Source organism: Drosophila yakuba, chromosome 2R, assembly GCF_016746365.2.
Source record: "Drosophila yakuba strain Tai18E2 chromosome 2R, Prin_Dyak_Tai18E2_2.1, whole genome shotgun sequence".
NCBI lineage: Eukaryota > Metazoa > Arthropoda > Insecta > Diptera > Drosophilidae > Drosophila > Drosophila yakuba.
In genome coordinates, this window is record NC_052528.2 from 21920123 (window position 1) to 21941373 (window position 21251).

General features: G+C 48.7%; 8 protein-coding genes across 12 annotated transcripts; 3 read left to right on the plus strand and 5 right to left on the minus strand.

Moving 5' to 3' along the window:
- Positions 1-124: 124 nt before the first annotated feature.
- LOC6531816 (ATPase inhibitor A, mitochondrial) lies at positions 125-5737 on the minus strand. The gene is made up of 4 exons (XM_002092567.4): positions 5638-5737; positions 5302-5376; positions 4872-5016; positions 125-413 (listed from the first exon to the last, which is right to left on the minus strand). The coding sequence occupies exons 2-4, from the start codon at positions 5349-5351 to the stop codon at positions 285-287; spliced, it is 324 nt and encodes a 107-aa protein (XP_002092603.1). The 5' UTR covers positions 5352-5376; positions 5638-5737; the 3' UTR covers positions 125-284.
- Positions 653-2540, plus strand: LOC6531817 (protein yellow). The gene is made up of 3 exons (XM_002092568.4): positions 653-1511; positions 1564-2313; positions 2369-2540. The coding sequence occupies exons 1-3, from the start codon at positions 1101-1103 to the stop codon at positions 2498-2500; spliced, it is 1293 nt and encodes a 430-aa protein (XP_002092604.1). The 5' UTR covers positions 653-1100; the 3' UTR covers positions 2501-2540.
- Positions 3010-4850, plus strand: LOC6531818 (protein yellow). Its single transcript, XM_002092569.3, has 2 exons — positions 3010-3706; positions 3759-4850. Exons 1-2 carry the CDS (start codon positions 3511-3513, stop codon positions 4799-4801), a joined length of 1239 nt encoding a protein of 412 aa, XP_002092605.1. The 5' UTR covers positions 3010-3510; the 3' UTR covers positions 4802-4850.
- Positions 5738-5830: 93 nt separating the features above from the next.
- Positions 5831-7384, minus strand: LOC26535046 (serine protease grass). Its single transcript, XM_015196075.2, has 4 exons — positions 6702-7384; positions 6597-6642; positions 6393-6544; positions 5831-6334 (listed from the first exon to the last, which is right to left on the minus strand). The coding sequence occupies exons 1-4, from the start codon at positions 6757-6759 to the stop codon at positions 5946-5948; spliced, it is 645 nt and encodes a 214-aa protein (XP_015051561.1). The 5' UTR covers positions 6760-7384; the 3' UTR covers positions 5831-5945.
- A 386-nt stretch (positions 7385-7770) lies between these two features.
- LOC6531819 (coagulation factor IX) lies at positions 7771-10198 on the minus strand. The gene is made up of 7 exons (XM_002092570.4): positions 9576-10198; positions 9471-9513; positions 9240-9418; positions 8645-9184; positions 8540-8585; positions 8336-8487; positions 7771-8277 (listed from the first exon to the last, which is right to left on the minus strand). Exons 1-7 carry the CDS (start codon positions 9793-9795, stop codon positions 7877-7879), a joined length of 1581 nt encoding a protein of 526 aa, XP_002092606.2. The 5' UTR covers positions 9796-10198; the 3' UTR covers positions 7771-7876.
- A 149-nt stretch (positions 10199-10347) lies between these two features.
- On the minus strand, positions 10348-10989 carry LOC6531820. The gene is made up of 3 exons (XM_002092571.3): positions 10860-10989; positions 10580-10780; positions 10348-10511 (listed from the first exon to the last, which is right to left on the minus strand). The coding sequence occupies exons 2-3, from the start codon at positions 10758-10760 to the stop codon at positions 10444-10446; spliced, it is 249 nt and encodes an 82-aa protein (XP_002092607.1). The 5' UTR covers positions 10761-10780; positions 10860-10989; the 3' UTR covers positions 10348-10443.
- Positions 10967-13546, plus strand: LOC6531821 (translation initiation factor eIF-2B subunit delta). 4 transcript variants are annotated; one of them, XM_015196078.2, is made up of 5 exons: positions 10967-11086; positions 11257-11294; positions 11458-12093; positions 12157-12717; positions 12777-13546. In XM_015196078.2, exons 2-5 carry the CDS (start codon positions 11265-11267, stop codon positions 13458-13460), a joined length of 1911 nt encoding a protein of 636 aa, XP_015051564.1. In that variant the 5' UTR covers positions 10967-11086; positions 11257-11264; the 3' UTR covers positions 13461-13546. The 4 variants fall into 4 exon arrangements, with proteins under 4 accessions (XP_015051564.1, XP_015051563.1, XP_015051562.1 ...); XM_015196077.2 differs by lacking the exon at positions 11257-11294 and having other exon boundaries at positions 10985-11086; XM_015196076.3 differs by lacking the exon at positions 10967-11086 and having other exon boundaries at positions 11107-11294; positions 12160-12717.
- LOC6531822 (myotubularin-related protein 6) lies at positions 13496-21197 on the minus strand. Of its 2 annotated transcripts, none has more exons than XM_002092573.4 (10): positions 20959-21197; positions 17860-17976; positions 16273-16435; positions 15906-16189; positions 15704-15838; positions 15407-15636; positions 14819-15331; positions 14520-14762; positions 14233-14455; positions 13496-14172 (listed from the first exon to the last, which is right to left on the minus strand). In XM_002092573.4, exons 1-10 carry the CDS (start codon positions 20980-20982, stop codon positions 14035-14037), a joined length of 2070 nt encoding a protein of 689 aa, XP_002092609.1. In that variant the 5' UTR covers positions 20983-21197; the 3' UTR covers positions 13496-14034. The 2 variants fall into 2 exon arrangements, with proteins under 2 accessions (XP_002092609.1, XP_015051565.1); XM_015196079.3 differs by lacking the exon at positions 20959-21197 and adding an exon at positions 19495-20007.
- Between the last annotated feature and the right edge of the window lie 54 nt (positions 21198-21251).

Genomic DNA, 21251 nt, shown 5'->3' on the forward strand with positions numbered 1-21251 from the left:
TACATCACAGAATTTTATGCCTTCGGTTCTGTAACGAAGCGCCCATTTGGGATACACATTTATAAACTTTAGTAACTTGTTTCTAGCACGAGCTAAAATCTTACGACACATAAACACAGTCGTATTATTAAAGCATTCAAAATGAAGATGGTTTATTTACGCACTTTTCAAATACACATATCATTTTTAAAGTTAGTGGGTAGTAAGCACTTGGGAACATACAAAAGAGAGTGAAATGCATTTTAGTAAATGTCTCGAGTTCATCCATCTGTGCGGATCACCGCTCATTTGTTCAGGTTGTTGAGGAACTCCTTGTGGCGCTGGATGGCCTCCTCGTGCTCCTTGATCTGCTGGTGGTGGAACTCAGCCTGGTGGATCTGGTCGTTCTTAAGGCGATCAAGCTGCTCCCTTTGCTGCAACAAAGCAAATAGAGATGAATTCCCGATTAGCCGGTGCGAAATACAATTAGTGGTTCTAAGTCGTAAAAAGCTAATTACTGGTTAGCTAAGCCCGCCCACTCTTGGAGCTTCCCATCAATAATGTACTGTCATCATTAGCTGCCAGCCATATAAGAGGCTTACTCCAAGAGCCAATATTTGGTTAACAATTTTCAGCACGAACACGTCATACGAGCCGCCGACAAAAAGTTCGGATATCGCCTGGGTGACCAAGACAAACAGTCGGTGGAAGTCTGTAAAGAGTGCGAAAAAGACCGGGGGAAAACCACCTGCCAATGAACCTGAATCAGCATCGATACCCCAGCATTGACAGCCGTTCTGCCTGCTCGTCTTCAGGCCACCAAGCCTGTTTTCAGTTGATAGTTGGCTAGCGAAGTGAGACGTCGAAGAAAGTGTCGTCAGATCGGGGTCACCTTTTTAAATTATAACGCGTTGTTAGGCCGCATCTGGCCAAATATCAACAGACCCTTGCTCTTAATTGGTCGTCAACAAGCAGACAAAGCCAGGCCGCGCTCCACTCTCTTCGATCTCCGCCAGCTACCGTGCCTCTCTGCCACTTATCAACGCCTCAGGAACCAACTCGCTTGATAAGCGGCTGCCCTTAGTTCGAGGAGAACATTTACCATCCAACTCTGCTGCGGAATGGTGCCCCTTCGGATTCTACTTATCGCCTTCTCGCTGGCGCTGGCCCAGGGCTATGGCGCCGGTGCCATTGGACAGCGTCCCGTGCGCACTGTGGAAACGCTGACGCAGTGGGGCCAGCTGGAGTTCGGATTTCCCACGGCCCAGGATCGGGAGAACGCGCAGGCGGCGGGTAATCTGGTGCCCGAAAACGGCACTCCCATCGATGTGCAGCCACAGTATATGGCCAATGGCCAGATCAGGCTGTTCACCACCATTCCACGCTTCGTCACGGGCATTCCTTACACATTGGCCACCGTTTCCTCGACGCAGGGCAGGAATGGCCCTCTGCTGCAGCCGTATCCCAACTACTCCTGGCACAATGCCAACGGCGAGGACTGCGATCAGATAACTTCCGCCTTCAGAGTGGCTGTAAGTGAAATTGCCAGACAGCTGGGCTTTTCCAACATTGAATCTCTTCCAGATCACCGAGTGCAACCAGATGTGGGTGATCGATTCGGGTGTAATTGGAACCACTCAGCGATGTCCTCCGCAGCTGCTGCAGTTTGACCTGGCCACCGATCGTCTGCTGCATCGCTACCGCTTTGCGAACGACACATACATCCCCAGTGGATCCCTCTTCATCACACCAAATGTGCTCGTCCAGGATCCTGCGCCGCGGGGAACTTGCAGTCGCACCATGATCTATGTGGCCGATGTGAGCTATCATGGCTTGGTGGTTTACGACCACCAGGCGCAGACATCCTGGCGGGCGGAGAACCGCTTCATGTATCCCGATCCGGATTACGGCAAGCACACCATAGCGGGCGAGAGCTTCTACCTGATGGACGGCATGTTTGCGCTGAACAATGACAAGCGAAATCTGTACTTCCATCCGCTGGCCAGTGCAAGTGAGTTCTCCGTGCCCTTAAGTGCTTTGAACCGGCAGGAGAACTGGGCCAATGGGCCGGAGGCTCTGCCAGAGGAATTCAAGCTGCTGGGCAGGCGGCGGAGCGAGTGCGCCGCATCCGCCATCGATAGCAGGAACAACGTCTACTGCGTCACCTTCAATCCTGTCAAGCTCTTTGTGTGGAACGTAAACATGCAGTATAGTTCGCGAAACTTTGGTAATCTGCCGGCTAAGTCCGATGAGCTTCAGTTCGTCAGCGGCATGAAGGTGGTTCGAAACCGCGACGGGCAGGAGGAACTCTGGATGCTCTCCAATCGCTACCAGGTTTGTGGTTGACTAGGCTTTAGTGTGCCACTTAAACTGATGATTGTTCCTCTAGAAAATCGCCGCAGGTACGCTAAACTCCAAGGAGGTCAACTTCCGCATTCTGCGTCGCAAGTTGGATGATGTCCAGGGCGGCGTCTTCTTCTCCAACGACGAAGATCTAACCAATCGCCTGGTGTTTAGCTAGTGATTTCGTAAATCCACTAAATTGATGTATGTAAATATTATTTTTGTTGTGCAGTTTACTGGGGGATCGTCGCAAATTCCGCGTAAGTGCTAATAACAGCCTATCTTGAATTGTAAAGATTCCGCAAAACCTAAGAAATGTGCATGACGTGTAAATATTTATCATCGTGTGGTACTAATTCCCTTGAATAATTTACATTTTATGATTGCGAAATATTTAAATTTACTTTACGGTTTACACTTTGCCCAAAAAGCCATATAAATGCACATAAAAACGATCAAATTGGTTTGTGAAAGTGGCAAGCTTTCAAAGAAATGGTGACTACTAAATAGGAACTATTGTAAGAAATGGGAATTCAAATAAATTAGCATTGGACAAGAAATGGAGTTTCTTAGGAATTGGTTTGGCTTATAAATGCATTCCTCTTAGGCTTTACTGTACTCTACTTGTTGATTTTCAAATTTCTTGCGGCATTAATTTGTGGCAAAGTTCAGGGTCACTTGTTATCGCCACAAGTCTGTACGCCCAAGCAGCAACAGCCTAGTCACGCACGAATCCAGCAGGCCAGTAGAAGCCTCAGTGGCTTGAGATTAGAGCTGATTCCGCGCCATCAACTGACCTTAACCGTTTCGGGCATCAGCAGCAACGATTGGAACTGGATTGCGCACTAAATTGTACTGACTGGATAACTGATCACACTTAATGGGGCGTCGAACCGAGCAAACGGTCCGAATGGGTGGCGTGCATAATTAGCCAACACCACCAGCAACTTGTTTTCTGAGGTGGACACCAGTAAACAGTAAACAGTAAACAAACTGCCATGGCTCGACCAGAATTTCAGTGCACAGAGTTTTGGGTGTGCAATTAAACCAGTTACAAAAGCTGACCCGCTTAGCCTGCTGAGTGGCGGGCTGGATTAGAAAGACATGGACCCGCAATTCGGCGCGCATGTGCAGTATCCGCTTGGTCTTTAAGTGGAGCAGTTGTCGCGAAAGTGAAAGGATTACGACATGGAGCGTTGGATTGTCTTCGGTGTCTGCTGTTGCTGGTGGCTGGCAGCATCCGCCCAGGCCTTGGAAAGTGTCTTCTCAGCCTATAACCTGGAGCTGGAGTTCCCATCGCTCCAGGAAAGGGAGCGAGCGCTGAAGGAGGGGCTATACGATCCTGGAAGCGTAATCCCCATCGATGTGGACGTCTACTACAAGCGTGAGAGTTCTCCCGTTTAGCACAAAAGCTTGCTTCATTTGCTCTTCCTTAGATGGCGATGCCACGCCCTCGATATTTGTGACCATTCCGCGTTTCGCCAAGGGCGTTCCATACTCTCTGGCCTATGTCACAAACGAAATGCGACCGAACGGAACTCTCCTGCAGGCGTATCCCAGCTACGAGTGGCACAAATCCCACGGAGCCGATTGCAATGGCTTGACTTCGGTCTACCGCACCCAGATAGACGAGTGCGGGCGCATGTGGATCCTGGACAGCGGGGAGATCGACTTCATTCAGCACTGCCCGCCGCAGCTGTACGCCATTGACTTGGAGAGCGGTAAAGTTGTGCATCAGTACAAGATGCCAAAGCGAATGTACAAGGAGGGCGTGAGTCGCTTTGTCACGCCCACCGTGGAGCTGGATCCGCACAACTGCGATGTGGGATTTGTGTATATGGCGGACTCCATCGGAGATGGCATTGTGGTGTATGACGTGGCAGCCCAGCAGTCATGGCGAATTGAGAACAAGTTTACGTATCCCCATCCAGACTTCGGCACATTCACGATAGCAGGCGAGAGCTTCCAGCTGTGGGATGGCACGGTGTCTACCACTCTAACTCCCCACGGTTTGGGGGGCCGGCGGATGATGTACTTCCACTCGCTGTCCAGCGAGTGGCAAATGGCCATTCCGCTGGATGTGGTTAACAACGGCAGCAACTGGCGCCTAAACGATGTGAGCGCTGCCCTGGATCAGTTCCAGTTGCTGGGCAAGCGGGGAAGTCAATGCGTTGCGGCGGCCATGAGCGAGTCCGGCTTTCTGATTTGCGGTCTGGTTCAGCCGGCCAGCATTTTGGCCTGGAACATCCGCACTAGCTACAGCCATCAGAATCTGGTCATGCTGGTGGAGGATGAGCAGCGCTTGCAGTTCGCCAGCGGCCTAAAGATAGTGCGGAATCACGAGGGCAAAGAGGAGCTGTGGGTGCTGTCAAATCGGCTGCAGAAAGCCTTCGGAGCAGGTCTGGACTACAAGGAGATCAACTTTCGCATACAAAAGTGTGGCGTTCAGGAGCTGCTCAGCGGCAGGACTTGCTATTAAGTTGCTTTCTCTTGCTGCTCAATAAAGCTAAGAGCCAATGATGAAATGAGTCGGTCTCTGGGTCACTCACCTTCTTGTAGAAGTACTCCTCCTCGCGGGCAGCCTCCAGCTTGCCGAAGGCTCCTCCAGCCTCGCGGATGGAGCCACCGCCGCCGCCCCCCTTGCCGGCGCCACTGCCGAGGTCACCCACCTGGCTGCCGCTCATCTTGGCCAGCCTGCGGAGCGGAAAAAGAAGGGGGAGCAATTAGAATCTTCTGGTTTTGTGGTGTTACGCAACAATGGAGTGAAGTCAGCATAGGCCGCACACACACAAGCGCGCAGGGTGAAAGCGATTTCGATGGGATCGAAATTGTTTATCTTATCGCACATTGAGGAAAGTGTAAGTGCGGGGCATACATAACACTTTGAATATGGCGAATGAGATATGAGTGCTGTGTTACTTCTTGTAAGCCAATTAGCAGGTAGTTATGCACGAGGGTCAAATGTGGGTAGAAACTCACTGGACTCCAGCGGGATACAGGCGAGATGCGCTACGACGTACGACGAACATTCTGTTTGATTCTTAGGTAGTTAAGCTGCAAGAGAAGTATAAAAAATACTATTTATTAAGTAAACTCCAATGCGAAAAGAAGCTTCGCCAAGTAACTGTAAAACTGTCCCCTTAAAAAGCGGAGTGCATTCAACTTTTCAAACAACCAAGTCGCAATGAAAGCGCCGCTATTTATAGCCGATTCTTTGTTTGTTGTTTGCATAAAATATAGAATATATACACGAATACTCAATGTACATATTCGATTTAACGCCGGAAAAATGCGGCGCGGTTGAACTTCACTTACTTTTTTTGCGACGACAAAAGTTTTCTGAAGAGTGACCGTAGGCGCACCCTTAAATAATACCTTCGCGGCAGATCGAGCACAATCGGCTTAGTCTATCGAATATTTGGACTTGCGATAACTGCTTTGCCTCCGATGGTTATCGATAACGTTCATCACTTTACAAATAAAACAATGTTCTCAACTAAGTTTTTTTTGTTGATTTTTTAATCTTGGTATAGATGGTAAATTAATATTTCAATTGCAGTTTCTCAAAGCACAATAGAGTTTCTCATCTTTCTGAATTCATTTTAACTCTAAATGAAGGTAATTCAGTTTTCTTCAATTGTGTTCTTGATCCAGTCCAAGTAGTGCGCCACATTTGTGGACAACCCATAGCCCCTACAGGAATCTAACCCAAAGCTGACGATTCCCAGCAGGAAAGCCCGCTTAGTGCCATTGTAGGGAAGCTCAGCGCTCAGTGGGCCTCCAGAATCACCAGTGCACGCATCACCATTCACGCCGAAGGTGCATATATGCGACCGATCGATTTGACCGGAAAACGTTCTATTGCAAATTGAAGGATCGACGTCAACCAAAGAGGTCTCTTGGAGGATGCGGCTCAAGTCACCGTCGCCGGTGACACCCCAGCCCGTGAGAGTGTAGCTCTGAACTCTCTCCAGGGGCTGATTGATAGAAAGACAGATGGGTCTGATGTGGTCTTAAAAGCAAATAGGTCACTTAGTGGATCTGTGTCAGTCCTGGAACTATTTCGTTACCTGAGAAAGGAACTTCTTGCTTCATTCGAAGCAGAGCTATGTCGTGTTTGTAGTTGCTCATATCAAACTGTGGGTGCAAGATTTTTCGATCGATTAGGACCTCCAGGAATGTGTTCGGCAAATCCATGTCATGCCCGCCGAGCAGCACTTTCCTGCAAAAGAAAGTCTATAAACTGCCTCCTAATACAGCAGTAGAGTGCATACTTAGGATTCGAGAAATCGACACAGATCGCTGACGTCAGCACAAAACCTGCAAAAGTTGCCATTAAACACATAGCTCTTCCAAATGCATTCATTTGGGTTACGTACGGGAAGTGATAAGCGAACCGCCGCAAACATAACTAGAATATGTGTGCAGCCTTACCATCCATGGATGTGAAAGCCTCCCGGCATCATGGCCTCCAACTAACCGCCGAACTCTGGAGCCGCGCGCTACTGTTCCACAGTTCTCCTCCAGCAACGAGGCCGATCATCCGAGGAATCCAAGAAAAAGACACGCTGCCACCAAGAATATCTTCATGTCTAAGCGAAGTACGAGCAAATGACCGAAGGAATGCCTTTTTATAACGCACAACACAAACCAATAATGATTCTGGGTTTATCTCGTATATATACATAAGTGAATGTGCAAACCAGAAAGAAGCGTTAGCTTTTTCCAAAAACTCGGCTTGTATATAGCGTTACCAGCGCAGGAGATAAGCTTTTCTTCTGTACATAATATTCATGCATTATTCAGTCATTATTCCCCCGACTTGTGCCTATATCACTCACAGATAAGCTTCAATGCGGGATTGATGTTTTCTTTGAAAAGCCAAAGAAATGTTGGAACTGGCAGATCGTTTTCCTAGGCGAGATGGATTCGTTACTTTGGTGTAAACGGTGAAGGAATCTTCACGAGCTGACCTTATAGCAACTGGATCCCTTAGCAATATCTACTAGAAAATTGGTCATTTTGTCATATTTTGTTACTGGTATACTAGTAATTTGTACTCATAAATATATTAAATAATTTATAAACTTGAAAAGCATCATTTTTTTTTAAATAAAATATATTTTATAAAAGTAATTCATGTTTAAAAATTAATATATTATAAATTTTAGTATTTATATAATAATTTACAAATGTGCAACATGTTTTTTGCAAAATTGACTTCTTGATTCACGACGTGCGGACATAACATAAGAATCACTGCCCTCTTTTATTTTTATCACGTCTTTTACTCTAAAGACAATTAATCTAGTATACAGTAATTTATGATATTATATTATGTATTATTGTGTTATATTCCACAATAGTTTGTCAACGCTATATTTTGATAACTGAAATGTTCTATTTTAATTCACGAAAGAATCGCCAAGGAAAATTTGAAAACAAATCTGGTTGTTTTACTCCGATCATAGATCTTTTTTTTGATAACATCCTTTTACATTTACATCGAGCACAATCGGCTTAATCTATCGAATATTTGCTTTGCCTCCGATGGTTATCGATAGCGTTCTTTAATTGTGTTCTTGATCCAGTCCAAGTAGTGCGACACATTTGTGGACAACCCATAGCCCCTACAGGAATCTAACCCAAAGCTGACGATTCCCAGCAGGAAAGTCCGATAAGTGCCATTGTAGGGAAGCTGCGCGCTTAATGGGCCTCCACCATCCCCTTCGCACGCATCACCGTTCACGCCAAAGGTGCATATATGCGACTGATCGATTCGACCGGGAAATGTTCTATTGCAAAGTGAAGGATCGCCGCCAATCAAAGAGGTCTCTTGGAGGATGCGGCTAAAGTCACCGTCACCGGTGAGGGTGACACCCCAGCCAGTGAGGGTGTAGCTCTGAACTCCCTCCAGGATCTGATTATTGGAAAGACAAATGGGCCTGATGTGGTCTTAAAAGCAAATAGGTCACTTAGTGGATCTGTGGCAGTCCTTTCGCTATTTCGTTACCTGAGAAATGAACTTCTTGCTTCATTCGAAGCAGAGCTATGTCGTGTTTGTAGTTGCTCATATCAAACTGTGGGTGCAAGATTTTTCGATCGATTGGGACCTCCAGGAATGTGTTCGGCAAATCCATGTCATGCCCGCCGAGCAGCGCTGTCCTGCAAAAGAATGTCTTTAAACTGGCTCCTAACACAGCAGTAGAGTGCATACATAAGCTTTGAGAAATCGACACAGGTCGCTGCCGTCAGCACAAAACCTGCAAAAGTTGCCATTAAACACATAGCTCTTCCAAATACATTCATTTGGGTTACGTACGGGAGGTGATAAGCGAACCGCCGCAGACATAACTAGAATATGTGTGCAGCCTTACCATCCATGGATGTGAAAGCTTCCCGGCATCATGGCCTCCAACTAACCGCCGAACTCTGGAGCCGCGCGCTATTGTTCCACAGTTTTCGTCCACCAACGAGGCCGATTCGATGGTGCTCAGTATCCACTCCCTATAGTACGTTACATTGGTGTAAACGGTGTGGGAATTACATTTCTCTGATCCAAAGCTAATAATTCCGTACTGGAATGTCAATGAGCGGCCGTCACGAGCAATCCGTGCGCTTAGCGGGCCTCCCGAGTCCCCGAGACATGCATCTTCGTATCTGTTGCTAGCACAAATCTGGGATTCATCCACTTCCCTCGTGAACTTTTTGCTGCAGAAGTCGAGTTTGACGTTGTACACCATGGCTGTTTGGAGCGTCTGGCTTGTGTGGTTATTGTTGGTATTACCCCAGCCGGTGATATTGAATGCGGTACTTTCCTCCAAGTGCCCATTAACCAGGAAACAGATTGGCCGCACATAGTCTGAAAGAGATCCCCATTGCTAAAGGAGCCCTGGCTGTTAGATCCATGTCATTACCTGAGTACTGGACCGCGGTCTTCATGCGCAGCAGAGCGATGTCATATTTGTATACGTCCCTATAGTCACTATGTATAAATTTCAAATCCACTTCGACGGTATAGGCCCTTAGCACGCAGACCCCACGATTGCAGTCCTTGCGTTGATTTTGGGTATCGTACTCGCCCAAGCGCACGCTCCTACGGAAATGGAAATAAATGTTTTGGGGAATGGATAAGCTGTCGCACTCACATATAGGAATCCACGATGCAGTGGGCTGCCGTGAGAACGAAACCTAGAAATATTGGCAGGTGACTGGACGAACAACTCATTCATTTACTAGATTTGGGTACGTACGACTGGTGATCAGCGAGCCACCACATTTCACCTTTCCCATCACATATACCATCCATGGATTTGATAATGGGTCTGCGTTCTTGCCCCCGGCGATCCGATCGGTAATGCCCTCCTCCGTCGTACCACAATCTGGGTCCAGCAGCTGGCCAAATCCTCCTCCTTCAGCAAGATGGATTGAGTAGGCTAGCAGAGCGAGTCCTGTTGCGATGAACTTCATCATTTCGCGGTAATGGAGCGACTGTCGAAGCTTACTCGCTTGAAATTATTTTTGAGGAAGTTCATTTTGAACTGCTGATGATAAAACATGTACATATGTATGAATCATGAATCAGTATTCATATTATAGTATTTCCGTGCCTTTACTACTTTTATGTTTGGGTTTTTACGCACAATCTCGGAATTGAAATTTCCAAGAATAGGACCGATGAGTTTTTATCTCGTGATGCGAATTTTGGTTTTAAGTTTGAATATTTTCCTCCGCTTGGCTTCTTGTTTAACCCTACCAAATGCAGTGATCGATGTTATCGAATATTCATCGACTTCCGTACCTAACAGTTGCGCAAATCAAATAAAACTAGGCGGCTTAACTGACTCTTTTTTAATGCTACTAGCAATAAATTTTAATAGTGACAAGCAACTAAGTTAGTATTTCATTTAACAAATCAATAATAAGACCAATCCCTTGAGTGGCAGTTCATAAGTAGTGTCAAAGCCGCATAGTAGGACCGTATATGCGTTTTCAGTGCACTCTCCAATAAGAATCAAGTTTAACCTCGTTTCAAATCATTTATTCGCCGATTTCACGTTAGGTCCAACACAAACAGCTCTGAAATGTTGATGCGACAATTAAGACTAATTTACGGGCCGTCTAGTGGTGCTCGGCATGCTCCTTGGCCTGGGACTCGGCCCATGCCTTCTTGTTTTCGGGCGAGTTGGCTGAAAGTGGGATGGAGGAAATAATGCATAAATAGGGGCCAACGGGGCGCTAAGCGAGTGTTACGCACCCAGTTTGCTGATCTTGTAGAACACGGGCACGCAGGCCACGGCCGCAATGAAGTAGTAGCGCCAGATCCACTGGTTCTTGATGTAGTGCTTGATGGGGAATTGGGCTATCTTCGCGGAGAAGGTGTACGGGTAGCGCATGGGGCGTCCGGCGGGTTTCTCGGCAGCAGCTTTGTCGGCCATGGTAGTCGTGGAATTTGCAGCTGCGGAGGGTCGATTTAAACGAATTTAATTTACGCAAAAATTATGTAATTTTCGGCAGCGGTAGGCGAACATACGAACCTCACAAATAAAAGACAGCTATGGGAATGCCAACTTGTGCGGCGAGCAAAGCACCAAATATGACACTGGCTGCTGGCGCATCTGGCAACGCCGTCCATGTGTTTACCACAGCCAATCGAAATGCCTATCGATTCACTTGCAGCACTATCAGCTGGTGGACGGTTTTTTGCCATCGTGAGCAAAACTTTCAAGTCTCTTTTTCTTGAATAAGAATAAAGAATCGTAAGGTAAAAACAGCGAGCACACTGCTTAAGTTGTCAACCATTCTAAGCCAGCTTCACGCTTATCCAGAGCCGCAAGGTGCTGCTTGGAACTCAATAACACCACCGCAGGAGTCTGAACCTTTAACCTTTCACATCCTTTTGCACCTTAATTGCCATGTCTTTCTCTTTTCAAGCTTGCAAAATGGTTTTAACTAGCGAACAGGTGCCACAGGTAGCTAGCTTGAGTCTTAGTAACTTACCTACCAAGTACCGAGTACCCCAAATTTAGTTTTGATTTAGCATGTCTGCCGATTTGATTTTGTATTGGATCCAAACAGTTTGATAGTCTTGAATGTTGTCACATCAAAAACTAATTCCGTATTCCGTATCTGCAGACTGACGCCCAGACGTTGAAGAGCAAGCACAAGAAGCAAAGGCAACGCAATCGACCGCGCAACAAACGAAATCGCCTGGAAGACAGCAATACAACGACCCCAGAGACCTCAGCCACCGACGCCGCGAGTGCAATGCCCGGAAAGCAGGATGCAGTGGCCACGGAGAAGACTCGTGACCAGGTAATGGCCGAGCGGGAGGCAAAGAAGCTGGCCAAGCAGGCCAAGAAACAGAAAAACGCTACGACTTCTACTGCCGCCGCCCCTGCCCCTCCCACTGCTTCGACTACTGTTTCGCCCACTCCCGCTACTCCGGCCACCAAAATCATCACCGAGGTGGAGCAGACGACCATAACCACCAAGCTGACGACCACCACCACAACGAAGGTGCAGGATGCAGTGGTTTCAAAGACAACTCAGCCAGCTGCGGTAAATGGCAAGGATGCGGAGGCGGGTGACAAGACACGCGAGCAGATCAAGGCTGAACGCGAGGCCAAGAAGGCGGCCAAGAAAGCTGGCAAGGGCGGAGGAGCCAAGGTGGAGGGCGTCTCACAACAGATGGCTGACCTGAAAGTGGCAGAACAAGTTCCAGTGCCAGCCAATGCTGCACCTGCGGCAACAGAAGCGGATCAGGAAAAGGTAATAGCCCCCTATTTTCAATTTTTGTTGCTTCAACTGCATCCCTCTACACCTCTCGCACAGAAGAAGCCAGCACTCAGCAAAGCGGAGCGTCGAGCTATCCAAGAAGCCCAACGAGCAGCCAAGGCCCAGGGACAGACTAAAAAGGCTCAGCCAGCAGGCAAGGCTCCACCCACCGCTGTTCCCAAGGAACCGAAACGAGAGAGCGTTTCCCCCACCAAGGCAGCCGCAAGCAGTTCCCCCAGCAAATGTCCAGCAAGCACGCCCAATGGAGACTGCCGGGTGAAGCTGTTCAACCACCTGGTGTGCGCCAAGGAAGACAGCCAGTTCATCAACGATCCACTCGTCCATCCGAGCATTGCGCGCTTGGGTGTCCAGTACGCCAGGCGCACTGTGGTCGGGTCCAATGCTCGATGCATTGCCTTCCTGCACGCACTGCGACAGGTTGTCCACGACTTCGAGACGCCCGCGAAGAAGGAGTTCGGTCGTAGCCTAGACGCCGCTGTGAAGCACCACGTAGACCACCTCCACAAGTGCAGACCGCTGGCTGTGTCCGTATCCAATGCCTACAAACAATTCAAGAACCAACTGACCCAGCTACCAGCGGATGTTCCCGAAACGGAGGTACGTTTGTCCATATATAAGAATATAGATCCAATGGGTAAAATGCATTTATTCAACAGCTAAAGGAGCTGCTCGTCCACTTCATCGATACTTACATTGAAAATCAAATCGGCAAGGCGGCCCAAGCGATCAGCGGCTTCCTGCAGGAAAAGATCACCGATGGCGACGTGCTGCTGACCTTTGCCTGTTCCTCCCTCATACAGTTCATCTGTGAGGAGGCGAAGCGGCGCCAGGTGGCCTTCCGGGTGATTGTCGTCGATTCCCGACCCGGATGCGAAGGCCAGGAGCTGCTGCGCCGACTGCACGCCAACGGAATCCCGTGCACCTACGTGCTGATCAACGCCGTGGGCTATGTGATGGCGGAGGCGACGAAGGTGCTGCTGGGAGCACACGCCCTGCTGGCCAACGGATACGTGATGGCGCGCACGGGCACCGCCCAGGTGGCCCTGGTGGCCAATGCTCACAACGTGCCGGTCCTCGTGTGCTGCGAGACGCACAAGTTCAGCGAGCGCTTCCAAACGGACGCCATCGTCTACAACGAGCTGAGCGACCCCAACCAACTGGTGCGCGGGGACAAGTGCCAGCTAAGCAACTGGGCGGCCAAGGGGAAGCTATTGCCGCTCAACCTCAGCTACGACATTACTCCGCCGGAGCTGGTGAGTGCCGTGGTCACCGAGGTGGCCATCCTGCCCTGCACCAGTGTTCCGGTCATTCTCCGCATTAAGCCAGACATTGGCTACTAATCAGAATTCATCGATCGCTCAGTAGAAACTCGCAGTTGTTGAATAAATAATTTTTATTACACTTTGATCAAATCGACAAACAAGAATGCATAGTTTCCATAATTTACGGGTGTCTGCGCGTTACTGTTAGTGGAATATACTGGATGCCAGGGACCGCTGCTGCGAAGAAGGGCTACGCCCAAATGTCTGTACATCCGGAGACCGCCGAGTTCTTCCGAAATTATATTTATTTTGATCAGGAGCAAAGATGCTCTGACAACTAATTGTACTTTTCTTGTGGGGGCTGCGACTGGCAAATAAGTAGCTCTAGATTCTAACAACAAAATACAGTTTTGTGCCCGGCTTAAAGACTAGGACGATGCCTGGAAGCCAATCGCTGGTGGATTGATTTGGTTTTACTCTTTTGATTTCCATTTGCAACAACTTGAATGCGCTTCTACAAGCAGCTAAAGCTACAAATGCAACAATAAATACACACAATATAATTAATAGCGTTTCTTTCCATATCGATCGCACATCCTAGCTCCGCTCATCACCCAACCACATCCGTTTCATGATCCTGCCCTTATTCTCTCTACGGGCTCTGCTTTTGCATTTGCCGGAAGCAGCCCCGGCACACTGGAACCGGCTTGCCACTGTCGTGTCCAGGCAGAGCCACGTTCTTGTCGATGCAGCGCTCGCAGAAGATGTCCCCGCAGCGCCAGCAGTGTGTCTATTCGAGGATTGGATAATGAGCATTGGAAGTCTTGTTTGAGTACGTGGAGCTACCCACCTTTTTGCTGAACTGATCGAAGGGCGTGGAGCAGGAGCAGGTTGTCACATTGCGCATGGGCTTCCAGTCTACGGCCACGGAGTTGATTTCCTCGGGCAACGCCTGTGGCGGACTGGATTGTTCCGCGCTCAGCGACAGGCTGGCAAAGGACATGTTGCTGGCCTTGAGCGGGTGGTCATCATCGGCTGCGGACAGTTCGCTTAGCTTCTTATCGTAGTTGTATCTGCAACAGAGGATAGATTATATAAGATGCGTCTTGAACTCAATTATATAGGCTCATTTCCCACTTGTTATCATTGATCTCGTTGCTGGAGAGCTCCTTGCTAACTTTGCTAGGGGCGCTGGTGGCGTCTTGCAGTTTCTTGGCCGACTTGGAGATGTAGTTCTTGAAGCTGGCTATGCGCTTGGTCAGATGCTGCACGTGGTCCTCCAGTGAGTTGCAGTGCTCCTTGCTATCGAGCAGCAGGTCGCCCAGTGGCTCCCGCGGATGGATGCCGCTCTCGAAGCGACTGTACATGCCGCGCCAGAATCTGGGTGAGAAGGGCATACTTTATATAAGACTTGGTTCACTCTAGGAAGTACTCACTTGATGCACTGCGGTGCCAGGTTGGCCTTAATGGCCTCGTCCACATTTGGTTTGTACAGCGGGTTGATATACTCGTTCAGGTGGTTGGCCATAAAGCCCCACAGTGAGAAGGTGCGCTCGGCCAGCTTCAGGTCCAAGCGGTCCTTCTCGCAGTTGCCCACGAAGGTGCCGAATTGACATGAGTGCACGTGGTCGTGCAGGATCAGCAGGAATCGCTCGTTGAACTCGAAGGCCTCGCTGCGCTGTGACATTAGCTGCCAGGTGCAGTCCAGGAACTGAGTGAAGATCGGCGACACCTCGCGGGCATCTGTCTGGATATGACCGCAGCGCTCGCTGAACTTGTGCCCGAAGGCCAGCCAGTCCTTCTCGATCAGCGCCTGGAAGCCCTTGATGGTCCGGTAGTAGGGGTTCAGCATTAGTTGCGCCAGCGAACAGACCTGGGCAGTGCGATCCCAGCCGTCGGAGCAGTGGACCACCACCGAGACGCCTTTGTCCACGGCGTTGGCGATGAAGCTGCAGGGTCACGAAAGAGATGTTAATACATCAGACCACAAAGCCATTGTGAGAGGCGCCTGTGTGTTAGCTCACCTCGACGTGTCCAATATGGAGCGAATGTGCTTCAGCCAGCCGGATGACTCCAGGGCATTTATGAAGGCGCTCATCGTGGGCGACTTCTGTTCGCAGGCCTCCAGTACCTTTTGCAGACTGGCGCGCTGCACGTGGATGTTCTCGATGCCGAGGAAGTGGAATTTGATGTTCTCGTAGAACGCCTCGTTCTCGTATCCCTTGCCGGCGGCTCTGTTGGCCATGGCATTAATCTGCAAATGGCGTAAATGGATTATTTGCATATGCTCGCCCCGGGGGATTCCCCTGTCGCTCTCTCACCCGCGGTCGTGTGTCCACCACATACATGTAGTCCGTGTTGGAATTCGTCTTGCGTATGGCCTCCAGCATTTGCTCATCCTCCAGGCACCGGGCACTGAATCCAGACAGGGGCTGACTGCAGCGGCAGATGGAGGCCTATGTGGTTCAAAGTCGTTTATGTCTGCTCTTTCTGCTGATATAAGGAGTTAAATGCTAGCATCACCTTGTTGTTGTGCAGATAGGTGAGCGCTGGGAGGCGGCCTTTGGAGCGGAAGCGCGAGCTGCTGATGAGCATCAGCGTGGTGGCCTCCTTGGGCACGTAAATCTGGCGCGGATAGGTGTCGCACAGCTCGTACTTCTCGTTCATGGAGCACAGGGTCCAGGCCTCGTTGGGCACCAGCATGTGCTTGAACTCGGCCTCCAGCTTGAAGTAGTCCCAGCCGGCGTTCTTGGGGAAATCATCCTTGTTCGGCTGGTAGTTGAAGCAATACAATTTGTTGATGGACACTGCCCGCGATGATGGAGAGGAATACAGAAATGTCGTCCTATGAATGACGGTCGCAGTCTTGTGTATTGTGAATTCTTCTTACCCGGCTGGAACAGTTTCAGCAGCGAGGTGTAGACATCGTGGCACTCGGAGTCCTTGGGAATGACGAAAGTTACGGATAGAAAGGTCTTGCAGCGGATGAGCAGCGGAGATCCTGTCGTGCTTAGGGGCAGCTTCTCAATGCTGGCCACGTGCATGTGCAGGATCTGAAAAGGCAGCACAGCGTAAATACAAGGATATAACGTCCTGTGTGGTTAATAAATCTATTGAAAATATAAAGGTTGCATTGGCTCATTCTTCCAGCTTCCAGCTACTCGGATGATTGCTGCTTATGGCCTGCTCCCCTTTGTGAGCGAAACATTCAAGAAACCAGCTTACGACCGTGACTTCGCCCAAGGCTGCTCTTATGCAACGCTCACCACAACTTCCCCCTTTGGACATCCCAGCTACGTGCCTGGCCAGAACTGCTTTCGCCACTAAATAATTGATGCGCCCCAGTGGCGGGCAGTAAAAGTTGAGTCAGTTGAGTCAGGGGCGGAATGCTAGCGGGGAGCAGCTGCCGGATTATGAGGAACTAAGCAACCAGTTTTCAATGGCGCAGAAAATCGATAGTCGCCTGCTTTTCGCCCCCTCACGGCGGTGGCTCGCTTACTACGATCCTAAGTGTTTTCACTTTTAATTAACCACTTTGCGCGGTCCCCGCAAGTGCGGAATCCCGACACCTACGCTCCTGGGCCACTTGTGGCACTCGGATCCGCCAACTTGCTCCGGGGAGTGCATAATTAATACAATTTTGGCGTGGCAATTAAAATGCAATGCTTGCCTGCCTTCGGCCGGAAACCTCGTTACGTATACGCAGTGGGCAACTTACACGGCTGGCATTATTAATCGCATTTAGTGGCACTCGCATGTGCAGCGATTTGAGCAGCAAAGGACACCGGCGGTGTGTCAAAGGATATGAGCATGTCGGGCACTTATTGTGCAATATAAAGCTAAGCTAGGATTTTCGCGACTATTCAGGCGGCTTATTGTCAGTTTGTCCTTTCAATTTCGCTGGCAAAAATCGCATTTGTAAACACAACGCACGAGCACTGAGCTGCAACAGCTTTTCAACCCATTTGTGGCGAGTTTAAAGAGATGTTTCCTGCAGCGACAGCAGCGCTGAACGAAATTCAATTTGTATGCGTGCAATGGGGCGTATACGCAACACGCTTGTGCAAACATTCCGTTGTGTGCCAGATTGCAGGAGGCGAATTAAATTCCTTGGTAAACAAGAAACTTAAAGCGCAGTCTTGTTTAAAGCAAGCTTTTCCCCACTTAAGCGCCATTTTCCACTCGACGCGAAGGCGCAAAAGGAAATGCAGCCGACCTGAGACATCAGTCGACATCCAGAGGGGCTGTAAACTTTTTGACAGCTGCGAGGTCGGTGCTAAACCGAAAAGAAACCCATTTGAGCACGTTCGCCAGCAGCAGCAGCAGCAGCAGACTTATTTGCAAGCATAGTGGTGACTCACATAAACGTTTTGTGGGCCACGCAAATCCACACTTGCCACTCCAGTCGCAGAAGTTCGAAGAAGTTCGCAAAGCTACTTCTACTGCTACATTGATGATGTCATTAGGGGCTACTTACCCAGGTCTCCTTGTTGCTGTCGGGCTCCACGAATATCAGATGGGTGGCCGTCAGATAGAGGGTGCCCACCGTGGGATTTTTGGTATTGTAGCGATCTATCATCCGCACATTTTCCACCTGAACAAACAGAGAGACAGAGAGAATCGAAATGGTTACAATTTCAGATTTAAATTCGCTTCGCTTCAGCTGAGCCCGCTGACGTCAGCGGAATCCATATAGTTTTGTGGAAACCCACTCGTACGTACACATGCCACACGACAAAGAATAAACTGCATGAGAACCGCGAAGGAGCAAACTTTTTCAATCAACTTTTCAGCGAATCCCCGGCTGAAGTGAAAGGAAGCTTCATCAAGCATTCATCAAAGCCGGGAATATGTCAACTTTAAAGCACCAACCAAGTATAGGCACATGTAGTGCCCCTTGCGGTTAGTTGCTTTGCCACCGACCAGCGGCCCATTAATTCCTTTGATGGTCCTCCAGACTCGATTCCCCTGCTCCTTCCACTCATTTTATTCCCTTTTTCCGTTTTGTCTGCGCCGGCTTTTATTGCCCAGGAGGCCAACATATTTCATTTCCCGAGAGCCGTTCATCATCGGACTAATTTCCTTTCATGTCACTTAGATTGAGGCCTTTGTTTGAGCCGGGTCCATTGTCGGGATAGATAAGGTTAGTTAATTGCCTGATTTAGCCAGTGGGAGTTCATTACTCTCGCCCAGCGGGCAGCAAGCTGAACATGCAAATTGAAGCCTGGCTATAAGTTAAACCAATTTACCCAACTGAGCACAGTAGAGATGTTTTGAACTTTAAGGTCGACCTTTTAAAGCAGGATATGTCACTCAAACAAACGTATCATATATTAAAACGGTCTATGGATTTAGGATAATGATTTAAGCCTCCTTTCATTTAAGTTTTTGCACCCATGCACGAGTGTTTTATTCGATTTACTATAGTTATGTAGCACATGAAGAAGCTTGATTATGGCCATCAGTTTGCTGGCAACGTGGCGCATACTTAATGTACGTTCTAATTCGAATTATAAAACAAACTGAGGCATAAAACTAATGAAAAGAGAATCAATAAAGAACTTTTAATGGTATTTCAAATGTTAATTATTAGACACACACAAATAGGAATAAACCAACCAATATTAATTCAATCTAATTAATTCAAAACCCCTTGGTAGTCAACATGGGAAACCTTGACAATTGCCATTCTGGTGGCCTGCACTTGATGTACGAGTGTAATTTGCCAACCGATGGCAGTTGCATTTGCGACTTTGATGGAAAAGCCATCCCATTAATTGACCGAGCTCCGGAGCCGAGTGTCCCGCTGACACTGCAACAATCTGTCAGACTTGTGGCTGCCCAGGAGTGATTGTGGTGACGCACATGCAGTCGACGCCCGGATGCAGTCGGGATGGAGCCAGAACCTGCCCCTACACATGACCCAAATCGGAAAAGGGGTTTCGGGAAGGGGGCGAAGACAACTTTTGGCAGCCTCGAGCATGTTGCCTGTGTGCTCGATGCTGATTTGCATATTTTCCGGCCAGTAGCCGGTGGCCATGGGTGAAATGGGAAAAGGAAAAATTAGCACGATTTTCTCGCCATGATTTTGCATGGTAAGCGTGCGGGTTACCTTCTTGAGCACACTGTTGCCGTTGTAGAAGAGCGGAGCCTCGTGGAACTCCTCCTCGATCCAGGAGACCACCTTCTCGGAGACGAAGGGCGGCACGGGCACGCCCCACAGCCTCTTGTTGCCGTCCGGCGGCTCCTCCGTCTCCGGCGAAATGTTGTCGAAGCTGAGGCGCAAAGCGGAGGTGGGGGACAATTGGCGCTCGATCTCGTTGAACTTGTTCATGAAGCGGGTGAAGTCCATTATGGGATGGCCGCTTTATTGATTTTGAATCAGCAGCAATCGTGTGCTGGCAACTCGAATGGAATCAAATCGAGTTTGTATGGGTGGAATCGAAGGGCTTGGGACTTGGGACTTTCACTTTTCGCCTGCCTCACGAGCGCGAAACTCGCGCTATACACTGCGATTTGCTGTGCGATTTTCCCTTTTTCTTCCGATTTTCCCACACGAATATGAGTGTGTGTAGTTTGGTTGGCGCGGCGCGAAGTGCTCCCGTCGAGCGATGGATTGTAACTCAATTGAAAGCGACGAATGCGCGCGCTTAAAAGCGTGCTACGATTTTGTGTTGGGGAAATTTGCCAGGGGAAGTTCTCTCTCGAACGGAGAGAGGACAAATTGGGCAGTTTGTTACATTGAAATACCCTGTAAGGATTGAGTTGATTCTAAACAAAGTCTTAGCATATTAAACTTGAATACTTAATGATTATGTAACAAGTTTATGGTTTAATATTAGCCACCTCATTAATAAGTAGTTTGTTTAACTTCTAAAAACTATTAACATTTTGTAGAAAAACAATATTACCTATACGAGATTTTTCCTTGAAAGGGCTTTAATAATTATGTTTACATTACTTAAAAGGGGTATTTCAGTCCGTGTTGGCATGCAAATTTGGGCGAAGTTCCTATCGCTGCCTTCAAATCCAAATTAGTTTATAGACTTGCCCTAATAACTAACCCATTTCGGGGAGGCGGGAATCTCATCAACTTCGGCCGCAACACGAACCCAGTTAAATAGGCCACGTCGAAGGGCAGAAGTGTATGTAACCTTCCTTCTGGACGCCGAGAGAACTTTCCACTGATTTGGATAAACGACTTTTCACGGTTAAAAATGGAGGCTGTGTGGGCGGTTTTTGACTGATTTTACTGGGAAGAGAGAGCGGGTGGTAGCTTATTTACTTTTGGATTCTATGCGCATGTTTTGGTTCCATATTAATGGACATGAATAGCTGGGAGTGCTCACACCTTCCCGGGGAGGAGCTCCCACCTGTGTGGGCGGAGTAGCCGGTACCTTTCCCACGGAAAGGGCGCAGGTGGAGCACCCACTCCATCGATTTCCGAGTGGCCAGCCCCCCAGTTGGATGACTCACTGCACCTTCGCGGCATCCCGGCCAGGTGCTCCACAGTGGTCGCCGAGTGATGACCCTGGCTGCATTTTACCCTATCGCATTGATTAAGCTGATAACTAACCTTGGCGAGCTTTATTTCGTCCATTGTTTACGTTTTGATTGGGTTTTCCTGTTGCCTCGCGTGAAAACGAGCCACAAAGTCACTTTGCACTGATTCGACAACCGGTTCACAAGCTCACGCAAGGGATACCCGTTAATTTGGTAGAAATGCACTCGTGTTGGATGTTTTATTGCATTTTTTTTGTAATTATTCCGGAATAATAATAAATTCTTCTAAGCGAATGTCCGAACTAGGGGTGTGCTGCGGTCGATAGGAACCACCCCCGAAGCTATCGGCTTTCGACGACTATCAGT